The 23,069-nt window shown below is 35.1% G+C and overlaps 1 protein-coding gene across 1 annotated transcript; it reads left to right on the top strand.

Moving 5' to 3' along the window:
- The first annotated feature begins 14,456 nt into the window (after positions 1-14,456).
- On the top strand, positions 14,457-22,896 carry LOC109179485 (lipase-like PAD4). Its single transcript, XM_019328980.1, has 4 exons — positions 14,457-14,715; positions 14,826-15,153; positions 21,080-21,733; positions 22,009-22,896. Exons 1-4 carry the CDS (start codon positions 14,696-14,698, stop codon positions 22,795-22,797), a joined length of 1,791 nt encoding a protein of 596 aa, XP_019184525.1. The 5' UTR covers positions 14,457-14,695; the 3' UTR covers positions 22,798-22,896.
- Positions 22,897-23,069: the final 173 nt, after the last annotated feature.

The raw sequence follows: 23,069 nt of genomic DNA, 5'->3' as shown, positions 1-23,069 counted from the left end.
CATAAATGATAAATGATTGCAGCTGCGTAGGCAATACCATCAGAATCTAGAATATTTAACATTGCACTAAACCATTCATAAAAAATATTTCTCACAATATTTGTAGATGGAAGGTTAGATAGTGCCCAAATGGTCTTTGTATAATCACACAAAACCAATGCATGCATAATATCTTCATTTGCAACTCCACACATGGCACACACCGGATCAACCTCTACCCTTTTTAAGCAAGTTTTTGGTAGTAGGAAGAATATCACTCAAAGCTCTCCATAGTAAGGTTTTCCACTTGGGTGGAATTTTTTGCTTCCACAATGTGAGCCACTTCGTAAATCCCCCATTCTCAACATTATGATAATTCCCCAATATACACCTATATCCATGTTTAACCGTGTAGTTGCCCTTGGGGTCCCCATGCCAATTCCACATATCATCATAACTTGGGGAGACTGGTATTTTTAGAATCGTAATCACATCATTGAGTTCAAAAATATCAGTAAGCAAATCACGATCCCAAGTGCATGTGTCCTGGTCAATTAAATTGATTACCCTGGTATTACTCAGTTGGGGTGACATTTCTGTCTGGATCATAGGGTCGTCTTCGTCTTGCAACCATGGGTGTCCCCACACCGAGGTAGAATTTCCATTCCCAATCCGTCTTCTTACCCCACTGCAAATTAAACCTTTTGCCGCCAAAATACTCCGCCAACAGTGGCTTGGGTTGTTCCCGAGAACCGCATCAGTAAAAGGTTGCTTCGGATAATATCTAGCCTTATAAACTTTAGAAACCAAAGAATCTGTGTTGGTAAGTAATCTCCAAGCTTGTTTCTCCAAGAGTGCCACATTAAAAGCTCTTAGGTCCTTAAAACCAATCCACCGTATTTCTTTGGGATACATAACTTATCCCAGGCTTTCCAATGGATTCTCTGATCAGTCCATGAGCTCCACCGATATCTATTCATCAGCCGCTCAATAGCCGTACAAACAGTAATAGGTAATAAGAAAACACTCATTGAGAAAGTAGGCATAGCCTGAGCCACACTTTTCAATAAGACCTCCTTACCCGCCTGTGACAATAGCTTCTTGTTCCAAGACCCTATTCTCTGCCTGATCTTGTCTTCTATATAAGCAAATGTTGCTTTCTTATTTCTTCCAATAAAAGACGACAACCCAAGATATTTCCCATAGTTAGGAGCCTAGGTCACTCCCAATACTTGTGCCACATTTTCCTTGACCTCCTCCGTCGTATTCTTACTAAAACATATGCTGGACTTATGATAATTAACAGCCTGCCCAGACAGACTTTCATATACAGGCAGGCAACCTTTAATTTCATTTGCCTCCTGCACAGTTGCTTTAAAAAACAATAAGCTGTCATCAGCAAAGAAAAGATGGGAGATAGGTGGGGCACCCCTTGCCACTCTGCATCCATGTACTAAACCCCTACTTTGTGCTTGCTGTAATAACAAAGAGAGGCCTTCAGCACAAATAATAAACAGGTATGGAAATAATGGATCACCCTGCCGTAAGCCCCTAGTTGGTATTAGCGAATCACTACGTGACCCATTCACCAGAAAATTATAGGATAACAAAGAGAGGCCTTCAGCACAAATAATAAACAGGTATGGAGATAATGGATCACCCTGCCGTAAGCCCCTAGTTGGTATTAACGAATCACTACGTGACCCATTCACCGGAAAATTATAGGATACTGTCGTAATACACATCATAATAAGATCAATCCACTTATCATTAAATCCCAGGGTCACTATCATACCTTTCAGAAAAGGCCATTCCATCCGATCATAGGCTTTCGCCATATCCAGCTTTAAAGCACTCCAACCAACTGCTCCACACTGTTTCCTGTTCAAATAATGGCCTACCTCTGAGGCAATCAAGATATTATCCGTTATCAACCTGCCTGGTATAAATGCACTTTGGGACTCAGATATACTATCCATTAGGGGTTTCATTCTCTGAGTAATCATTTTGGCCATAATCCTATAAATTACATTACTCAGTGCAATCGGTCTTAAATCAGAGACCTGCTCAGGAATATCTTTCTTAGGAATTAATACGACATCGGTATTATTCTGACCAGGTGGCAACGAGCCTGTATTCAGACAGTTTACAATAAAAGCCGAGATATCACCCCCCACAATATCCCAGAAATTCTGATAAAAACCCGGGTTCATCCCATCTGGCCCTGGTGCCTTATCAGGATACATTTCAAAGAGAGCATCTTTCACCTCACCAACCTCAAAAGGCCGCACTAATAACTCATTCTGTGCCTGAGTTACCCGTGGAGTAACATTGCTATAAATCAGATCACCATTCATGGGATTACCAGTTGTAAAAATGTGCTTAAAATAATCCAGAACTACACCCGCCATATCATCCCCTTCCACCCATTCACCACGATTATCCATAATTTTAATTAAAGTATTTTTTTTCCTTCGGTTCGAGGCATACCTGTGGTAGAATTTCGTGTTGGCATCAGCATCCTTGAGCCAGTGCTGTTTGGCCCTCTGCTTCCAGTATACATCCTCCTGCAACTCCACACGGCATAGGTCCGTCTCCAGGCGGTTATACTCATCTAGGATGCGTGATCAGTACATCCCCTGAGTTGATCTTGTCTTTTCCGGAGCAGCTCAATCTTTTCCCCAAATTTATGGTAACGGTCCCCCCCCCCCCCCATCGGGTTAACCGGTTTCCACAGTGTGCAATACAACTTTGTGCGCCCCCACTCCTTCCTTCCTCCCATGACTCGGCAACTACAGCTCTACAACCCTCATCATAGAGCCATGCCATCTAAAAACAAAATCTTCACCCCCCCCCCCCCCACCTCTCCTGGTCCATAATGCCGAATTCCCATGAAAATAGCCGAATGATCTGATCTTCTTGTCAACAGATTTGTAACCGTGGCCCCATTAACAATATCCCTCCACTGGTTAGTAACTAGTACCTTATCAAGTCTCTCCTGAATCCATCCAGGAGTGCCTTTGCCCGTCTGCCATGTGAACCGATAACCACTCATTGGTAGTTGTGCCAAACCACACTGATCAATAGTCTCTCCAAATCCGCGTAAGAGACTATTCGGGTGTGGATTTCCTCCTTTTTTTCTCATACTGATACAAGAGATCATTAAAGTCGCCAATCACAACCCAGGGTAGCTCAGATCGTGTTGCCAACTGTTTCAATAAATCCCATGATTCAGTTCTCCGCGCTCGTTCTGGATAGCCATAGTAACAAGTCATCCTCCAATTTGGAAAACCACTTATACTAACCTCCACATCAATATGCGTCTTCGAGTAACCCAGTAAACTTGCAGTATTGTTCTTCCTCCAAAGTAATCCTAAACCATCACTACGGCCCGTATTATTAACATAAAAAAGGCCATCGTAACCAATCTTGACACGAACACATTCAGCATGTATTCGTCTCAACTTCGTTTCCATCAAAAATACAAAATAAGGCTTCTTTTTGGACACCATGTCCACAACTGCACGAACTGTCCGTGGATTGCCCAAGCCACGACAGTTCCAACTCAGAGTACTCATTGTTGTGGGCGGGTCTGGGAACCAGGGCCCGCCTGTAGCAAGTTTTTTGAACTGTCAGCCATGTTAACATCCGTACCAGTCAACTGTTCCCCCTACTCTCATTCCCATCATCCTGCCTGCGACGTTTAGCCAACGCCGTTACTCCCTCCTCCTCCTCAGTTTGGTGGTGTACCTGACCATTCATGCCCGGAGTTTCCGGCGCTTCACTCGTAGCCTCACGGCGGACCGGCGGGTCCTCAGATGTAAGTAACCAGGGTTCCCCGATTGGCCGTGGACCTCTTGCCTGACCAGCTCTCATCCATAAACCATAAGGATACTGCTCGGGCGTCAACGTCGAGTTCCTAGCCTTCAAGCAAAACTTTTCCGAATTCCCTAAAAGTCCACAGAAAAAAGCAGAAAGTATGCAACCTTTCATACTTGAAATTCACCCATCCCCATGACTTGTCCCGCCGAATTAATTTCATTCTTCTTTTCAGAGGTTTATCCACGGGCATACAAACCCTAATTCGGTAAAACACTTTGAGAGGCCCCTTGATCTATCTTTCATCCACCTTTAGGAACTTCCCCAAAAAGTTCCCCGTTTGTTCAAGCACCGGTACCGTATTATAACCAACCGGCAGGTTATACACCTGCACCCATAGCTCAACAGTATCAAGCACCATATCTTCCGGCAACTGACCATCCTTCACCTCTTTACATATCAGCGTACAATTCTCAAAGGACCACGGCCCCTCATCCAATACTCTCTGGACATCCGTTCTGTGATGGAACACGAACTGAAAAAGATTCGGTTGAAGCTCCGTGATATGCACACCACTAACCGGTTTCCATGCCGAGGCCATGACTTGTCGCATGTACTCAACCTTAATCAACCGCTGCGTCAAGAACTGCCCTACCAACATCCACGATTCTGCCACAGTCCCTGCCCCATCGTCGACCGCCGGCGCCTAAACACCGGCGTCCTCATCCTCTAGAACTATATCTGCCCATCTGTCCGACAAGCCTGCAATCGTAGCTTTGGTCGCTGCCATATCTGCACTCACGTCGCCCCTGCTGTGCGGCGTTGTTGCTGCGTGAATACCGTGAAGACGAAGAAAACCCTAATTCTGGGAAAAACGTAGAGAGAAACCCTTACGCGAGGGAAAAGAAAAATAAATAACTCATTTTTACATTAACATTTGATTAGTTTTATAAATTCCGTGTAATTTATATATGCAATATGCATAAATTCTAAATTTTCTAGTATAATAATATTCTTCTTCCCATATATATATATATATATATATATATATATATATATATATATATATATATTACATTCCACCAACATTTTATGTATTTCAACGTACGAGTCAGCCATACTAAAGCCAATTCTTACACCATGAACCAGGGTTTACAGTGTACTATAGACCCTGGTGCATGTGTATGTGGTTTATGTTGTAAATTTTTTTTGTCTTGTGTTATAAAATTCTGTACCTTAAGAGTATGAATTCTATACCTGAAACAAATTCGTAATTGTATCTTATGCTATGAGTTTATGTGTCTTGTGGTTTGAAATTTTGTGCCTATAAACACAAATTATATATGTAACTAAATCATATTTTAAAATAAGTAAATATATAACATGTATATGTCTTGTATTTTAATTTTTTTTTTTTTTTGTGATATGAAATTTTGTACCTTACAAGTATGAATTTTGTATTTCGTTTTTCAATTCAGTGTCTATAATATTATGTTAATTTTGTAGACCCTAATCCATGATAAATTGCCGAGAACCACTTTAATTAATAATTATTGTATGTGCACCCGGCAATCCAGCCACTAGCCAGCTGGTCAATTGACTCAAGTCAAGACCAATTGTCTTGGTCAACGAGGCATATACTGCAATTCTGCAAATCACGCCATGCACCATTTCACCGCATATACTATGGATGATTAAAGACCACACAAACGAATACAAAGGTGATATTATATTCTGCTACTAAATTTATTATGAATAATGCTTTTTTTTTTTCTGATAAATCATAACTTGGTTACGTTGCAATTAAATTCTTCATTTTTATTTGAGTGTTTATAAATTGTCTGCTTTCGTTATGAGTTAAAAATAAATAAATTTACTTACTGATCAAATTGAGAAAAATCCAATTACCTCAATTTGGTTTCTTCTTGAGAAATAGATTTCTCGCCTCACCCATTTGGGCACTCGCTCGAATCGGAACTTTTATGCGTTGGTAAGCTTTCGACTCAATCTAATAGTCGGGCGCCAATAAAAGAGAAAGTTTTTACACGGGCTCATCATCTGATGCAGAACCGATGCGAGAGGGAGAAGCAGGGATTGATAGCTTTCAAGAACCAATGGAAAGAGTTGTTCCCTGCATTCGTTCCTTTCCAAAAAGAGTGGATGAGTTTGGGTTGGCATAAAAGATTTGATTGAATGAACGGCACCTTGGTTGTTTGAAAACAAATCCAATGTTGGGCCAAACCTTGCCAGCCGGTAATAGCCAAAGGCAAAGAAGGGGGAGATAGGAAAGAGGAGATTCAGGATAGTCACTCCACTCCGTAGATAATGCACACAAATTCTTCTTTCATTTGAAATTCTTTTCGGGTCGGAAACGCGGGCTGCTAGTGGGGCTGGGAGAAGGGCTTCTTCCGCTTTACAACCGGAATAAGGAACCTTAGAATTAAACTACCTGTCGATGAAAAAATGGGATTTGAGAGGACCACCAGCTAGCGGATCAGAACCGATGAGAGAGAGAGAGAGAGAGAGAGAGAGAGAGAGAGAGAGAGAGAGAGGCGATAAAGTGCAACCATGTTGTTAGGTGTGGTCATATGGTCAATTACATGCCATTAGATTAGATAGATCCAATGAATCACATTAATCAAGATTCTTCCAGTATTTTCGCGCACATTCTCTTACCCAGCGAACTGCAAGGGTAAACTCGTCATAGGGCACCAGAATAAGGGAAATCACATTGTTGTGTGTTTTATTTGTGTAATTGGTGCATTATTAGCCTTACTCTGGTGTATTTGTAGATTTTCATTAGTGTCAAGTTCAGGTGCGGCAACGCCTTCCCGTGTGGTCAGTGCGGTCGCACCAATTGTTATACAAATATACACCATCCATGTTATGAAATGCCAGCAAAAAACATACACAAATTAGGTACGCATCACCAAAAACGCGCTATTAGATATGAATAAATACACCATACAGTGTTCGGGAATACACTATTGGTGTGTTTCACAGTGGTTTGTTTTATTACACTATTGGTGCATGTTGTCAACACTATTGGTGTATTCTGGAACCCGGCCGCTATAAATGGCCACTGTAATTACCATAACACCCCCACTTACCAAAACGCGTGAAAATCCTCAAATCCTCAGAATTAGCCACTGCCGTTAGATTAAACTGATTCAACGACACAGATACGACCACACCGCCATACCTAATGACATGACCTCATATGAGCGCTCTTATATATATATATATATATATATATATATATATATATATATATATATATATATATATATATATTGGTTCCTGTGAGCTCATGTCTTCCCGTGCGGTCAGTGCGGCATACACCATTAGGTATGTATAAATGCATCATACAGTGTTTGAAAATACACCAGAATGAAATGCCAAAAATACACCACACAAAAAAAATACACCGCACATAATGGTATATTTACGAACACTGTGTGGTGCATTTATGCATACCTAATGGTGTATGCCGCATTGATCACAGGGGAAGACCTGACCTAACAGGAACCTGACCCTATATATATATATATATATATATATATATATATATATATATATATATATATATATATATATATATATATATATATCTACTATACTAATAAGAGCCCAAGAGAGTTAGGCCTATAATGGGTAGAAAAAATGGCGGTCAAATTTTTTAATCAAATGAATGGCTCAGATTGATTAGATTTTAATTTTTTCTTAAGATTTACTAATTTATCCTTAATGAATATGATTATCCGTTAACTTTTTCGTTAAATATTATCTTTTCCGTTAATTTCTGTTAGTTCACCGTTAACTTATTCATTGATTTCAATAAGAAAGGTCTTAAGTTCGAAGTTCGAACCCCATCCCAATCAAAGTTGGCATATTTAGTACTCTATTTTACTTTTATTAAATAAAATAATAATTTAGTAGTTACAACAAAAAATAATACATATGCATTTCGATCTTTAATATAGAATTATGTATCTACAATGTTTTTATTCAAAAAAATTATTCATTATCAATAAATTAAATAAGAGAAATAATTTCATTAGTTATATTGTCTTTATTTTTCTCCAATATAAAAATTCTTTACATTCAAATTCATCAATTGATTATATGCACTACATTGTCCCTACAATGTCTTTATTAAAAAAAAATATTCATTATCAATAAATTAATTAAGAGAAATAATTTTATTATATTATATTGTATTTATTTTCTCCAATGTAAAAATCCTTTACATTCAAATTCATCAATTGATTATATTTACTACATTGTCTATTATCTTTTTTGTGCACTATTTTTTTTAATTAAATATCAAAGTTATAATACAAAATAATGTTATATATTTATTTACCAAGTATTTTATTAATACCATGAAAAAATTAAGAAAAACATAATTAATAATCATATTAACTACTTGAGGAATTTGTTGACAAAGAGAGTATTCAAATCACACAACAAATTGAAGTGAGAACTATCTCGTAATGTCCTTGTTTGACAATCAGTAGTTAGCGGTTAGCGTTAGCATATTATATTAGCTGATTTGACCAGCGAATTATATCAACGGTTGGTAAAAAGATATTTGAAAAAATTAGCTTTTTAGATTAACATGTAAAATGACCTAAGGGTATACATATAATAATAATAATAATAATAATAATAATAATAATAATAATAATAATAATAATAATAATAATAATAATAATAATAATAATAATTGTTTTAAAAAATAAAAAAATAAAAAAAATATAATTAAGCCAATCATATTAACTACTTGAGAAATTTATTTACAAAAAGAGTATTCAAATTACACAACAAATTGAAGTGGAAAAACTACCTCGCAATGTCCTTGTTTGACAATCAATAATTAGCTCTTCAATATTAGTATATATTTAAAATTTTATGCCCTAATTTTTATTTGCTCTCCCTTATGTCCCATATTTGGTTTCAACCATACCTATACAATTATTTTATTGACAATTATAATCAATCTTGACTATCTTATCTTGCATTTGTAAATTTAGAATTACCTATTTAAATACGCAAATTCAACATTCAATTATTTATGCATGACCAATTCTAATATAATCCTACCTTGATATACTTTAAAGTACTTATTAAAAAAAACATTGGGCATTATCCCAATCACGCAATGCGCGTAAAAGACTAGTATATATATATTAGGATTAGGAAAATTAACAGGCTTAGTACATTATTCATAGGATAATATAATTAGAAAACTATAATATCACTAAAATAATATAATTATTAACATAATCTCAAGGAGTGTTGCTACCAAGATTTGATCCCACAACAATCAGAATCAGAATAATCAGAATAATAATAGTACAAGGTCTAATCCATCAAACTACAACAACAACAATTATGAAATTACTCACCATTTTTATTTACATATATGATCGCATACGTACATACATTAGGATAATATAATACTCATAAAATAATTCTCAAAATATTTTTTGGGTCAGATAAATATGATAAAATATTTTTAATAGTAGCATAATAAATTTTGAAGGTAGGAGATTCAAAATAATATTAACGAAAATATATATATATATATATATATATATATATATATATATTTTTTTTTTTTTTTTTTTTTTTTTTTTGTAACAAAAAAATGTTGATAAAATTTCCAGGTCTTACAATCTACCCCATAAAGTATGATTCGTTTCCAAAGTTCAAACCACTCCACAGGTAACACTGTGTACACAAGAATGACAAGATGCAACTTAGAGGCTTAACAACAAGTAATACACAGGAATGGAACCTAAAGATTTTCCTACCACTTTCATACGAGTCCTTACTTAGGCTGTTAGGAATCAATTACCAAAGGAGTTAATTACCAAAATGTCTCTTGATTATAGTGAAATTACCAATTTGGTCTTCGACTATTTTTTTGACCAATTAAGTCCTCAACTTTAAAAATTTTAACCAATTTGGTCCTCCATTAGTTTTGTCGTTAGACTTCCGATAACTTGGACCAAATTGGTAATTTTTCTATAGTCAATGGACAATTTCAATAATTAACTTTAGGAGTGGGCAATTCGGTTCGGTTTTCCCGAACTAAATCTTACCAAACATTAAAGTAATTAACCGTACCGAACGATTCGATTAAAAACTGATTGGAAATACTGTTTGATTTTATTTAAAATATAGTAATAATAATAATAATAATAATAATAATAATAATAATAATAATAATAAAAGGAAATAATGTTCGATTGAACGGTAAAGGAGGCATCAAGTGACTTGGATTTACTTTATTATTATTATTATTATTATTATTATTATTATTATTATTATTATATTTTAAATAAAATCAAACGGTATTTCCTTTCGGTTTTTAACCGAATCGTTCCGGTACGGTTAATTACTTCAATGTTCGGTATGGTTTAGTTCGGGAAAATCGAACCAAATTACCACCCTTAAAGTTAATTACTGAAATGGTCCATTGACTATAACAAAATTACCATTTGGTCCCAAATTAACGGAAGTCTAACGGCAAAACTAACGGAAGACCAAATTGGTTAAGATTTTTAAAGTTGAAGACTTAATTGGTCAAAAAAAAAAACAGTTGAGGACCAAATTGGTAATTTCACTATAGTCAAGGGACCATTTTAGTAATTAACTCTTACCAAAATAACCCAACTCTCACCGCTAGGTAAAATAAGCAAGCACATAAACAAATGAGTAGCAATTAAGTCCAAATAAAATCACCAAGTCCAAATATTTTCATCAAACATAAAGCACCACTTCAAAGTAGCAGCGATCAAAGAAGATAAGCATGAAACTAAGCATGCAATGACACACATCCTCACCGCGGTTTTCAAAAGTTTAAATTTCAAATGAATTTTATTTTCTATATCCCAAATTTTATAACCTAGGCTCTTATACCAACTTGTAATAGAGCATAACCAATTCTATTTCATATGTTCAAGACCTTGCAACTTAAGTTGTGATACTAACTTGTAACACCCCCAATTCCAAATCCAAAGAATAATTTTAAAAACTCAATTGTTTAACTGTAAAATCCTTTTAAGATTATGGATGCACAAAAACATGAAGGAAAATGGGTGTTATCACCATGTCTGGATAACCACCTATATCCAAACGCACATGCTAAAGTTAACAAAATAAAAACAACCCAACACTGGTACTAGTACAATAAGGAAAAAACAACAGTCTAAAATAACATATAAATTATCTAATGAAATAAAAACTCCAAAGCACTATACTAGAAGGGGGTGAATCGCTCTCATGCTGCATATGTTATGCAAGTTCACTTGTAACAGAATTTAGGAAGAGGAAAAGCAAGAAATACACAAAATTAACGAAATGCTAAGTAAGCTTTACTTCATCCCGTAAAACATTATTAAAATATATAGCTTGAAAAATCATATTTTCCTTTCAATAATTTAAAAATCTTTTAAGCACATAACTCCTATCTTTAAAGATTTATACTCCCTCGTGTGTATATACATACATACATACATACATACATACATACATATAAAGAGTGGAGATGCAAAGAAAGAGATCAGGAAAAATAATGGAATAGTGTAGAATATAAAGGGTGCAAAACTCTAGTGGCCCGTTTGGTTCACGGAATAGGCCGGGAATGGCATAGCATTCCCAGTAATAGGCCTATTCCGTTATTTGGTAACCATTTCTATTACCAGGAATAATATTCCTGGTAATAGCCTATTACCTCAAATAAGGTAATAGCTATTACTAGGGCCCCCCTGGTATTAGCATATTACTAAACGCTCAGGAATAGATTTTAAAATCTATTTCCTTTTTTACCCCTTTCTTTAACCTAATTTTATTATCCTATATATAAATTTATCCTATTTCACCACCGTCGTCGCCGCCACCACCACCATCGCCGCCGTCGCCACCACCACCATCGCCACAACCGTCGTCGCCTCACCACTGCCACTGCCACCACCACCACTACCACTGCCACCACCGCCGCCGCCGCCGCTGCCACCACCACCACCGCCACCAGAACCACCACCCAGTAGCACCACCACCACCACCACCGCCGCCCCCACCACCACTGCCACAACCATCATCGTCAACCGTCACCGTCACCACCACCACCGTCGCCCCCACCACTGCCACCGCCACCACCACCACTACCACACCAGCACCACCACTACCACCACCGCCACCGCCACCACCACCATCACCACCATCGCCACCACTATCGCCGCCGCCGCCACCACCACCACCACCGCCACAACCGTCGCCATCCCCACCACCACTGCCACAACCGTCATCGTCAACCGTCAACGTCACCACCACCACCGTCGCCCCCACCACTGCCACCGCCACCACCACCACCACCATCGCCACCATCGCCACCATCACATATTTTTATAAGGATATTTATGTCTTTTAAAGCATATTTCATTTCTATTCCTTAAATCAACCAAACACTGTAATATAATTCCTAAAGTCTATTCCTTCCGCGAACCAAACAATAGAATACAATTCCTATTCTATTCCTTGCCTATTCCATTCCTTATGGAATAGCATTCCTATTACCTCAAAATTCATTCCGTGAACCAAACGTGCTGTAGGTGAGAAGCCAATGATTGGTGGAGGTTAAAATGGTAACTTGGCTTGGCTTCTAGCATAGATCAGACAAAGATTTTGTAGAAAGTTAGTGGTTCACCTTGCATCATGGACCATAGTCTAAAAAGATGATTTTGAATATCTTGGGGTCAAAAATAGATTTTTCTAAAAATAGTTTATAGTTAAAACACTTGATTCAGGTTTTCACGGGTTCCTTTCCGATTTCACTCAGATTGACTTTTTGGGTCAAAACTTGGTACATAAATGTACCCAAAACATAGGAATTTTCGAAATGAAATATTCTCGGTGTCGAATTTATTTAAAAACTTGATTTAAAATATTTAATTCAAACACCATTTTCGAAATAAGAAAAACAATTTTGAAAGGGTGAAAATAGCTATTTTGGAATTATAAAATAGAATTTAGGAAAATTAGTTTTGGGTTGTCACACTGTACCCCTGCCGTCGTATTGGCAACCGCATTGCTTCTCGCCCACATCAAACAGGTAACAATACACTTCAATGCATCGCCAAAATTTGTGTTACATATTACCACACACATTAATTACTCCTTTTTAAACATTAAACCGAATACGTGTGAAGGCAAATCAGCTCTGCCCCCAGCATATTCAGTTTATGTACAAAGATGTCGTTCTTTATATACTGATTTCTTCATACCTAGATGAATGAGAAACAATATACAATCATAATATTTTAATTCAACTTCTATCATTTAACAAGAGTAAATACCCAAAATGGTCCCTCGACTATAGCTAAATTCACAAATTGATCATCGACTTTCAATTTCAACCAATTAAGTCCTTAACTTTGTAATTTTGACACGATTTGGTCATCCATCTATTTGACCATTTGTTGATCGTGATCGACGATCGCCAGAAGAACCTTCAGCTCTCGTCGGAGCACTTGGAGGCCTCCAAGATGACGTTGCACTGGTTCGGAAACACGTCGTCTTCTTCGCTCTGGTACGAACTCAACTACATTGAATCCAAAGGGAGGATGAAGAAAGGCGACAAGATTTGGTAGATTGCTTTCGACACTGGATTCAAATGTAACAGTGCGGTCTGGAAATGCAACCAGAACCTTAAAAAACCGACGATGGACCATGAAATTACATATATATCCTCAAAAATTACAGTCAACAAACGGTCAAATAGACAGAGGACCAAATTGTGTTAAAATTACAAAGTTAAGGACTTAATTTGTTGAAATTGAAAGTCGAGGACCAATTTGTGAATTTAGCTATAGTCGAGGGACCATTTTGGGTATTTACTCATTTAACAACTATTTACTTATTAATTTTCTTATTACGTTTCTCTAGAATGCTAGATTGTCTATATTCTTCAGAGATTCAAACGCGTTCTCTGATACGCTGAAAATACTCGTTGGATCTTGAAAGCTAGAGCTCTACTTTGACCCAACTTTTTTCACAGAACAATATGAGGAAATAGCAACGCATTTTAAAATTAATGCAACGGATGATGTTGTTTTATTAAGTATGGATCGGAGGACATTGTATTACTCATAGTTATTGGTCAATGTCATGTTGAAAATATTTATATTTGGTCGATTAAATATTCCATTCATAACAGTATGTATGGTGAACTTAACGCTTTAAATATATGACAATAATGTACACAAATTTTTGTATTTATCTTATTGTAATCTAAATTATAATTTTGTTACATTTTTGTTGTTTTCTATTTATTGTTTATGAAAACAAATAATAAACATATTCATTAACTATACATAATTATTAGTAATCATCACTTTTATTATTAATTTCATAAGGTAAAGTTCCTTTTCCCTTGTTTGTATCCCAATTGAAAATCTCCAGATCCCAAGTTAAATTCCCTCTCGGACAATGATTGGGTACCGAGTGAGGTTAACTTTCCGGGAAACTGTAGGTTTGAAAAGAGAGAATTTTAGAATGTTAAGGACAATTATTTTAAGTAAAGTTGTAGTAGATCCTTGCCATGGATCAACCTTCATACGGACCGCGTATGAAAAGAGACAAATTGAGGAATTAGTGCGTGGGGGGGGGAGAGTCTCCACCAACACGGCAACACGCATGATGAGCGTGTAGTTAACCTTTACCATCGGACTTCCTAAATAATAACAGTACAGAATTCATCCCCAAGCACTGCCAAATTTTCACAATTAAATATTCTTATTATACACTTTTTTCTTCAATTCTTCCTCTCTATTTCTACTGAAACAGGGAGTTTAGAGAGAGAAAGAGAGTGGGTAGAGTTTAAGGATCAATGGAAAGGGAAGCTTCAATGTAAGTTCACCTTTAATTTTCCAACCCAATCTTGACTATTCTTTGAATCTTCAAAAGATATTATTGCTAAAATGGAATCAATTTTTTCTGTTTGATTGAGGGCTGTGCAGGTTTGAGCCTAGTGAGATGTTGTCGTCGTTTCTGGCCTCAACTCCTCTGCTGATGGAGTCGTGGCGGTTCTCCTGCCAGGCCGCGCCCGGTACGACCAGTTTCGTCGCCGACCATATCGGCGACGCCACGTCGTACGTTGCCTTCTCTGGTCTCGGAATCTCTCCGGGAATAATAGGCCGTAGCTGCGGGAATTTGGCGCCACTGGAAACGGTTTCGAACGGAATATTCTCCGGACTGCGGCGCGATCAGGCAGACCCTCCCATGGTTCATGCCGGATTCCTGCACCTCTTTTTATCCGTCTACAACGACCCAAACTTCCAAAGCCAGGTCAATTTTTTTTTTTTTTTTTTTCGTTTCACTGCTTCATTTATATTTTATTGTTATAAGGTTCAAATTAGCCACCAAACGTAACTTGAAAACGTAATTAGGCCATTAAACGAAAAAAAAAAAAAGTACAATTAAGTTACTGAACACTCTAAATGTATATAATTTTACTTGATAGTAGGTTAACTGCTTACGTGAGAGTTAGCATTTTTAATAATTTTAATAATAAATTTTAAAAAAGATAAAGTAAAACAAAACAAAAAAACTACGGGTTGGCCGTCGTTGCCAACTCAACTGTCACGTAAGTAAGTAACCTGCTAAAATTGATGGTAACTTGTTATCTGGTGAAATTGCATACATTTGGAGTGTTCAGTGGAATTGCACGTTTTTGGAGTGTTTAGTGACTTAATTGCACTTTTTTCGTTTAGTGACCTAATTGCATTTTCAGATTATGTTCAGTGGTCAATTTCAACCTTATTCCTATTTTATTCTGTCGACTTTCTAAAAGCTTTTCATTCATTTTGGTTAAAAATAATAATTACACATAAAACTTCATAGCACGCTATCGACGGAATTAATCGATAATTAAATGTTTTTAAGTTTAAAAATGTTAACCGATTCAGATATTTACCAAATTAATTCAGTTAACGAGTAACTGAAATTATTTTGATTAATTTTTCATAATCCTTCGAGGCTTTGAGCCTGGATATTATGTAATGTTGGTACTTGGATTTAATTTTATTTGTGACCAAAGATGGAATTGCCACCCCTAGTTAAATTAATCATTATTACATGGACTATGGTCTACATAACTGTATGGACTATAAATAAAAAGTACATTTTAAATATACTAAAAGTACATTATTTGAGTACTAAAAATATATATTATTTTATATACTGTCAAATAATATATATTCAGTACACAAATAATATACTTTAGTATATTAAACATGTACCTTATAGTCATGGTCCATACAGTTATGTGGACGAAACAACAATTTGCCTAGTTTCCACTCTACTATTGGAACAAGCAGTTGATAAAACTAAAACTTTAGTTGCAGTCTATTGAAAGCAGAAATTCTTTAGTGGTTTTCATTATTTAAATTAATTGGATTGAGATTTTTCATCCATCGTACTCAAACAAAAAAAAAAAAAAAACAAAAAAAAAACAAAAAAAAAAAACAAAAAAAAAAAAAAGATTTTTCATCTATCCATTATTTTCAATAATTTATTTCTAATTCTTGAATAGACATAGGCCCTGTTTGGTAATGGTTGTTAGTCAATAGCTATTAGTTGATTAGGTTAATTAGAGAGTATATCTAGTTGATAACATTAGTTGATTGTATAAAGATGTTTGGTAAATTAGCTGATAGCTATTTGGTATAATTTTTTCTTTAAAAAGTTGCTTTGAACAGATTTTTGAATTTTATCATTTTGGAGTTACAAAAAGCTAATTAACCAAACACTTATTTTGATTTTTTAATTAAGTCAAACAATTAATAGTGGTCAAATAAATCAAAATTGGCCTAACTATTTTACAAAACATGATCATAATCAAAGAATCTATCCAACTCACTGTGTTTCACTTTATATAGTATTATTTTCTCTTAATATTTTTACTCTGGTGAGTATCTAATGTATTGTATCATATAACGTAGTAGTTTGGAGAAACGAACTATGAATGCAACTGTAAGGCTAAAGATTCAAGAACACCATATCAAAAATTTTAATTCTGTGGATGCAATCTGGATCGAATTAGAATTAGTCTCCCATAATGATACCACAAACGAGAACTAATTACCATATGAAGAGAGAGAACCACCTTTCAAATAAAAATTTATATAACTTTAAGGTCCAAACCTATATCCAGAGCAAATTATCGATCACTAATAATAAATGTTTATTTAATATTTTGAATATTGAGTGTTCACTTTTAGGTTTCAAATCAAATGAAGATTTAGTATATTAAAAATGAACATTTATGTCAGTAGTCTACCTTGCAATATGGACAATGGTGCATAGTAAAATGATTGTATAACCATGATTAAAGTTTGTGCATAAAATTGTTGCATATTGGGGATGTTTGGTAAATAGTTAGTTGATTAGGTTAATGAGTTTGATTAGTTGACAGTATTAGCTTATTGTAGAAAGATGTTTGCTAAATTAGTTGTTAGCTAACATGCAAAATGACTTTCTCAAAAAGTTGATTGAACAACTAATAGTGGTCAAATAAGCTAAAATTGACTGATAAGCTAACTATGTTACTAAATATAGCCATTATTTCATGTGGATTTAAAATTTTAAATACTTGTTAGCATTTAAAAAAAAAAAAAAAAAAACTTTTTCACTCGGAGATGCACATCATGCAATGTGAAGTATTAAGGTTTCAAGTACACGACCAATTGATAAGGATTCATGATTCATCAACTCATTTGAATAATGGATATCCTAATAAAAAATGATTTAAAGTGGATTGGCACATGAAATTAAATCCTTAATAAAATTATAGAATTTTTGGCATAATTTATAAATATATTATTTGGACAGATTTATTCAAATTAACCATAATATTTAATAAGCCTTGGGATCCTAAAAGACTACAAATAAATTATACTAGAGGACCCAACATTTTTTTTGAGTTCTACTATATGTACTCTCAAATTATACTTCTTCACTTTTATTTCATGATATGACAAACAAGGATTGAATATTTTTATCGCAAATTATGTCGTGGAAATGTGTTCACCATGCTTGGTGAACACGATCCCAAACGGTATCGTTTTTATCGAAAAAAAAAATAGTTAATGTGTTGTTAACGGCGTTTTGCATTCTATGTTTAAATTATGAATTTACATTTATTAAATTATGAATTTTCTGTTATAAGATTATGAATTTACAGTTATGTAATTATAAATTTTCTGTACATTCATAATTTCATAACAGAAAATTCATAATCTCATAAAATTAAAGAAAAACATTTATTAAATTATGAATTTTCTGTTATGAGATTATGAATTTACAGTTATGTAATTATGAATTTTCTGTACATTCATAATCTCATAACAGAAAATTCATAATTTCATAACTGCACATTCATACATCCATGCCTGCACATTCATAATTTATGAGTGTTGAAAAAACTTGCGCGAAGAGAAAGTGAAATCGCAAAATGTGAATATGAATAAGAAAAGTCGCGCTGTTAATTAAAAAAAAAAAAAGATTGGTGGAAGATAACGATGCCCGTAGGCACTGTTACCGTTTGGGACCGTGTTTACCATGGATGGTGAACACGGTTCTATGGCATAATGATTGTATTTTTATCATGTGGGTCAAAGAAGTGTCTACATCAAGAATTTATGAGAGGGGTAGAAGTTGGGTGTAAAAAATTGTAGTATTTTTTTTAAATTTTTATTCCACTCCTTAATTAAACCTTGGGGTCATAAAGATTCCTATATTTTTTCTTTAATTTGATTTTATTAGGACCGGGTCCACCATAAATCGGATACAGAAATATAGAACGGGGTAGGCAAAGAATAACTTTATTACTCAGAGCACGACCACACATGTGAATTGCGATAACTCACACGCCCCATCCATTAAAATTATGTGGTTTGCCGTGGACAAGTCCGCGCAATAGATTATGATAACTCACACGTCCCATCTGCCAAAAACCATGCGGCTCAATAAAAAGACAAAAAGCCAGCAACAGCCACATAAATTGTAGCTAGGTGACGCTAACAAAATTATCAAACAGGATAACAATCCTTGCGTGGGGTCTCAAAAAAATGAAATTCAAGCTAGTACACCTAAGGCATGGCATCCAATATGTGGTTGAGGGATTTTTTTTTTTTTTTTTTTTCTCGTTTTTTCTCTTTCGACTTTTAACAAATCATAATTAAGAAGTATAAGAATGAAGTACAACTTGTTGGAATATCTATTATTTTAAGGTACCAATCATTTACTAAACAAAAGTTATATGTAAAAATTTGTGTGGGACTGTCTTACAGATCCTTTATAAGTAAAGGACACTTTATTCTTGATCAGTACAATATTACATTTCTATTTTGAGTCGACCTATCTCACGAATAAGGATTCATGAGACAGCCTCAAAGGAGAGTCACTCAAACTTATAACTTATGGGTCATACATGTACGTGTGAGACCGTCTCATGGATCCTTATCCCTGAAACGGGACGGGTCGGGCTAATATGCAAATGTACTACTTATACTACCAAATGTAATACTATACAATCGTTATACCGTGCACCAGGGCGCATATAGCAATGTGCGCCCCGCGCCCCCCAAAACGACGTCGTTTTTGTATTTTGTTATAAAATTATTCGTTTTCAGGTATAAAATTCTGTACATTCGAAACAGGGGATTTTTATCTTTTTAAAAAAGATTATGTGTTTTTAGGTACAAAATTGTGTTTTCTATTATATAATTCTGTACATTCGAAACATGGAAATTTTCAGTTATAAAAATTATTGTTTTCAGGTATAAAATTCTGTGTTTTCTATTATACAATTCTGTACATTCGAAGCATGAATTTATTATTATTATTTTTTAATTAAAAACACTCAAAAAGGTCAAAACGACGTCATTTTGGGCCAGGTCGCACAATGCACTGTGCGCCATGGTGCATGGTATAATTTGCCAATACTATATCAGGAATAAAATATTTGTTACTAAGGGAAAACATAATATTTTTGAGAACAAATGTAATACTTTTATATTTTGATGTAAAAGTATTACTTTTTTCATTAAAAAAGTGTTATATTTCCCCTTATAAGTAATGTTACACTTATAAAGGAAAATGTAATACATACTTTTACATTAAAATATAAAAGTATTACATTTGACCTCAAAAGTATTACATTTTCTCATATAAGTAATAAACATTTTATTCTTGATTTAGTATTACATTTAATAATATAAGTATTACATTTCATATTTATCTGACCCGTCTCACGAATCTCAAACAAATTTTTACTATAACTTATTTGTAACTAAAAATATGTTATAAGTTTTAAAATAAGTTAAATCAAATAGAGTCAAGTCTTCAACAATCTCTAACGGAGGGTGTGAAACGTGGATGGTCTAAAAATGATTTAGATTTTTTCTTTCTTTCCCTAATGTGCCAAAAGAATTCTAAAAAATAAGTGACTATACTAGTAAGTCATTAGTGGGTTGCAATCACTAGTCAAAAGAGGACATTTTTTAAACCAAATTTTCAACTATTTGCCGTATCTAGCATGCTTTATTCACGTGCAGCACAGTTTTAATCAAAATTAAGAAGCATAATCATAAAAATAATAATAATATAAGGTCGAAATCTCAAATCAATTAAAATATATATTCTTGCATACCATAATATAATATAATATAATATAATATAATATAATATAATATAATATAATATTTTTTGAATAATAATATAATATAATATAATATGATGTGAACACCTAAATTCCAAACAAACAAAAAAAGATTTAAAAAATTAAAATTGTGCCTAACTAGAAAGAGACTTTAAAAGAAATTACGTCAGTATAAAGAATAAGATATGTATAATAAATTAAAGCCACAATGTACGACAAAAATGTTTTGGTGTGAATCAATTTTACCAGTTATTATCCAAGGAAGAAAAACAAACAATGTTAGTTGGGTTGATAAGGATGTTTCATTTTAATTAATTGTTACGGGTCTTTGTGAATTTGCATCTGTAAGAATAATTTTTTTTAATGACATTAAATTTGATTCTTGTTGTCAATTCAAGCAATCTTTCTTGATTTGTGATTTGTTAATTTATATAATATAATTTTATGGTCCATTATTATTATTATTATGCATGCTAAAGTATGGTATATATAATGAATGGTAAGCTGTGGATATATTGGATGATATATGTTTTGGTGTTTTGGTTTTATCAGATGATGGAAATTATGAATAAAAGCAAATGCATAGTGTTCACAGGACACTCAGTAGGAGGAGCAATAGCCTCTCTGGCAACCCTTTGGCTTCTATCCTATCTGCACACCATTTCTTCCTCTCCCAATAAATTATCAGTTCTGTGCATCACATTTGGCTCCCCAATGCTGGGAACCCATTCCCTTTGCCAATCCATTCTTCAAGAAAGATGGGGTGGGAATTTCTGCCATGTCGTTTCGCAGCACGATATTGTGCCAACCCTCTTCTTTGCTCCCTCACTCCCTGATTCTCTCCCCCACTTATCTGATGAATATAAAGTTGAAGTATTCAAAGCGGTTTTGGTGAGTCTTGAAAAGCTATCAAAAGGGCATCAATGTGAGAGTGTGTATAGGCCATTTGGGAGCTATTTTTTCTGCAGCTCCATGGGAGCCATCTGTGTAGACAATGGCACAGCCATTGTCAAGCTACTTTACTTGATGCTGAGCAAAAGCTCGCCCGCTTCTAGCTTTGAAGACCATTCCAAGTACAAGGATTATATTGATAAGATCAATTGGCAATTCTTGGAGAGAGGAAACTCTTTGGAAGAAAATTTATCTGAGTCTAGCTTTGAAGCCGGGATCATGTTGGCATTGCAGTCATCTGGAATATCTTCTCATGTAAAAACGATGCTATATATATATATTTTTTGACAGTTTAGCTTAGTTTAATCACTGCTGGAAATTATGGAATTTCCGACCACCTGAAAGTGATCTTAAATCAAGTCGAAAGCAAAAAGTGGTCAGACATAGCTAACAAAGGTTTTTCCAGATATCAAAAGTGGTCGGAACAAGACTTTCAATTTGATTTAAGATCACTTTCAGGTGGTCGGAAATTCCATATATAATTTCCAGCAGTGAATTTACATATTTAATCATCTCTGGTCTGCTTGCAGGAACCTAATTCTGGGGAGGCGAAAGAGTGTTTGAAGATGGCAAAGAAACTGGGGCGTACAAGGAACCTAAACAGTGCAAACCTGGCCATAGGTTTATCCAAAATCAATCCTCTAAGAGCACAAATTGAGTGGTATAAGCAATTGTGTGAGGATTCTGATGATCAGCTGGGGTACTATGATGCCTTCAAGCTCCGCGGTGCCTCTAGAAAGGACTTCAAAGTGAATATGAACAGAATAAAGTTAGGCCAGTTCTGGGATTCTTTGATTGAGAAGCTGGAAACAAACCAACTGCCACATGATTTTAACAACAGGGAGAAATGGGTTAACGGTTCTCATTTCTACAAGCTCCTCGTCGAGCCATTGGAAATCGCAGAGTATTACAAAACCGAGATGCACCTCAAGAAAGGGCATTACCTGGAGAATGGCAGGGAGAGGAGGTTCAAGATTTTCGACAAGTGGTGGAATGACAAGAAGGGTGAGCCTGGGAGAAACACTACTACATCTACAAGAAGCAAGTTTGCAAGTGCCACACAAGATTCGTGCTTCTGGGCTCGGGTAGAGGAAGCTAGAGACAGGCTGAATAAGGTTAGAAGCGAGGCTGATTTAAGCAGACGGTGCATGCTCCTGGATAACATTGACAATTTTGATAAGTATGCAATGAGGATTATCAATGAGAAGGAGGTGTCTAAAGATGTTTTAGCTAGAAACTCAAGCTACAGTTTGTTTGTACGCGAGTGGAGAGAACTCAAATCGCAGCTGCAGCTATTACTTCCTCAATATCTTTCATAGATGTATTGTTATGATTCTAAGAAATTAAACACTGAGGTTCTGTTGCCTGAATAAGTAGGAAAGACTAACATGCCACAGAAGTAGCAGTGATGTATTATTATATTGTTGTGAACATCAATCAATAATATATATATGTAATAGATTATTTTCAAATACAAACCCCCCCTTAAAATACAAACTGTGTGTATGTAAGTATGTTAATGTGTGCACGAGCTAATCCTAGATATTGTTGGCAGTGCGCCCTGCGTGTATGTATGTTAATGTGTGCACGA

This window comes from Ipomoea nil, unplaced genomic scaffold (genome assembly GCF_001879475.1).
Source record: "Ipomoea nil cultivar Tokyo-kokei standard unplaced genomic scaffold, Asagao_1.1 scaffold0925, whole genome shotgun sequence".
NCBI lineage: Eukaryota > Viridiplantae > Streptophyta > Magnoliopsida > Solanales > Convolvulaceae > Ipomoea > Ipomoea nil.
This window is presented reverse-complemented; position numbering and strand designations above follow the sequence as displayed.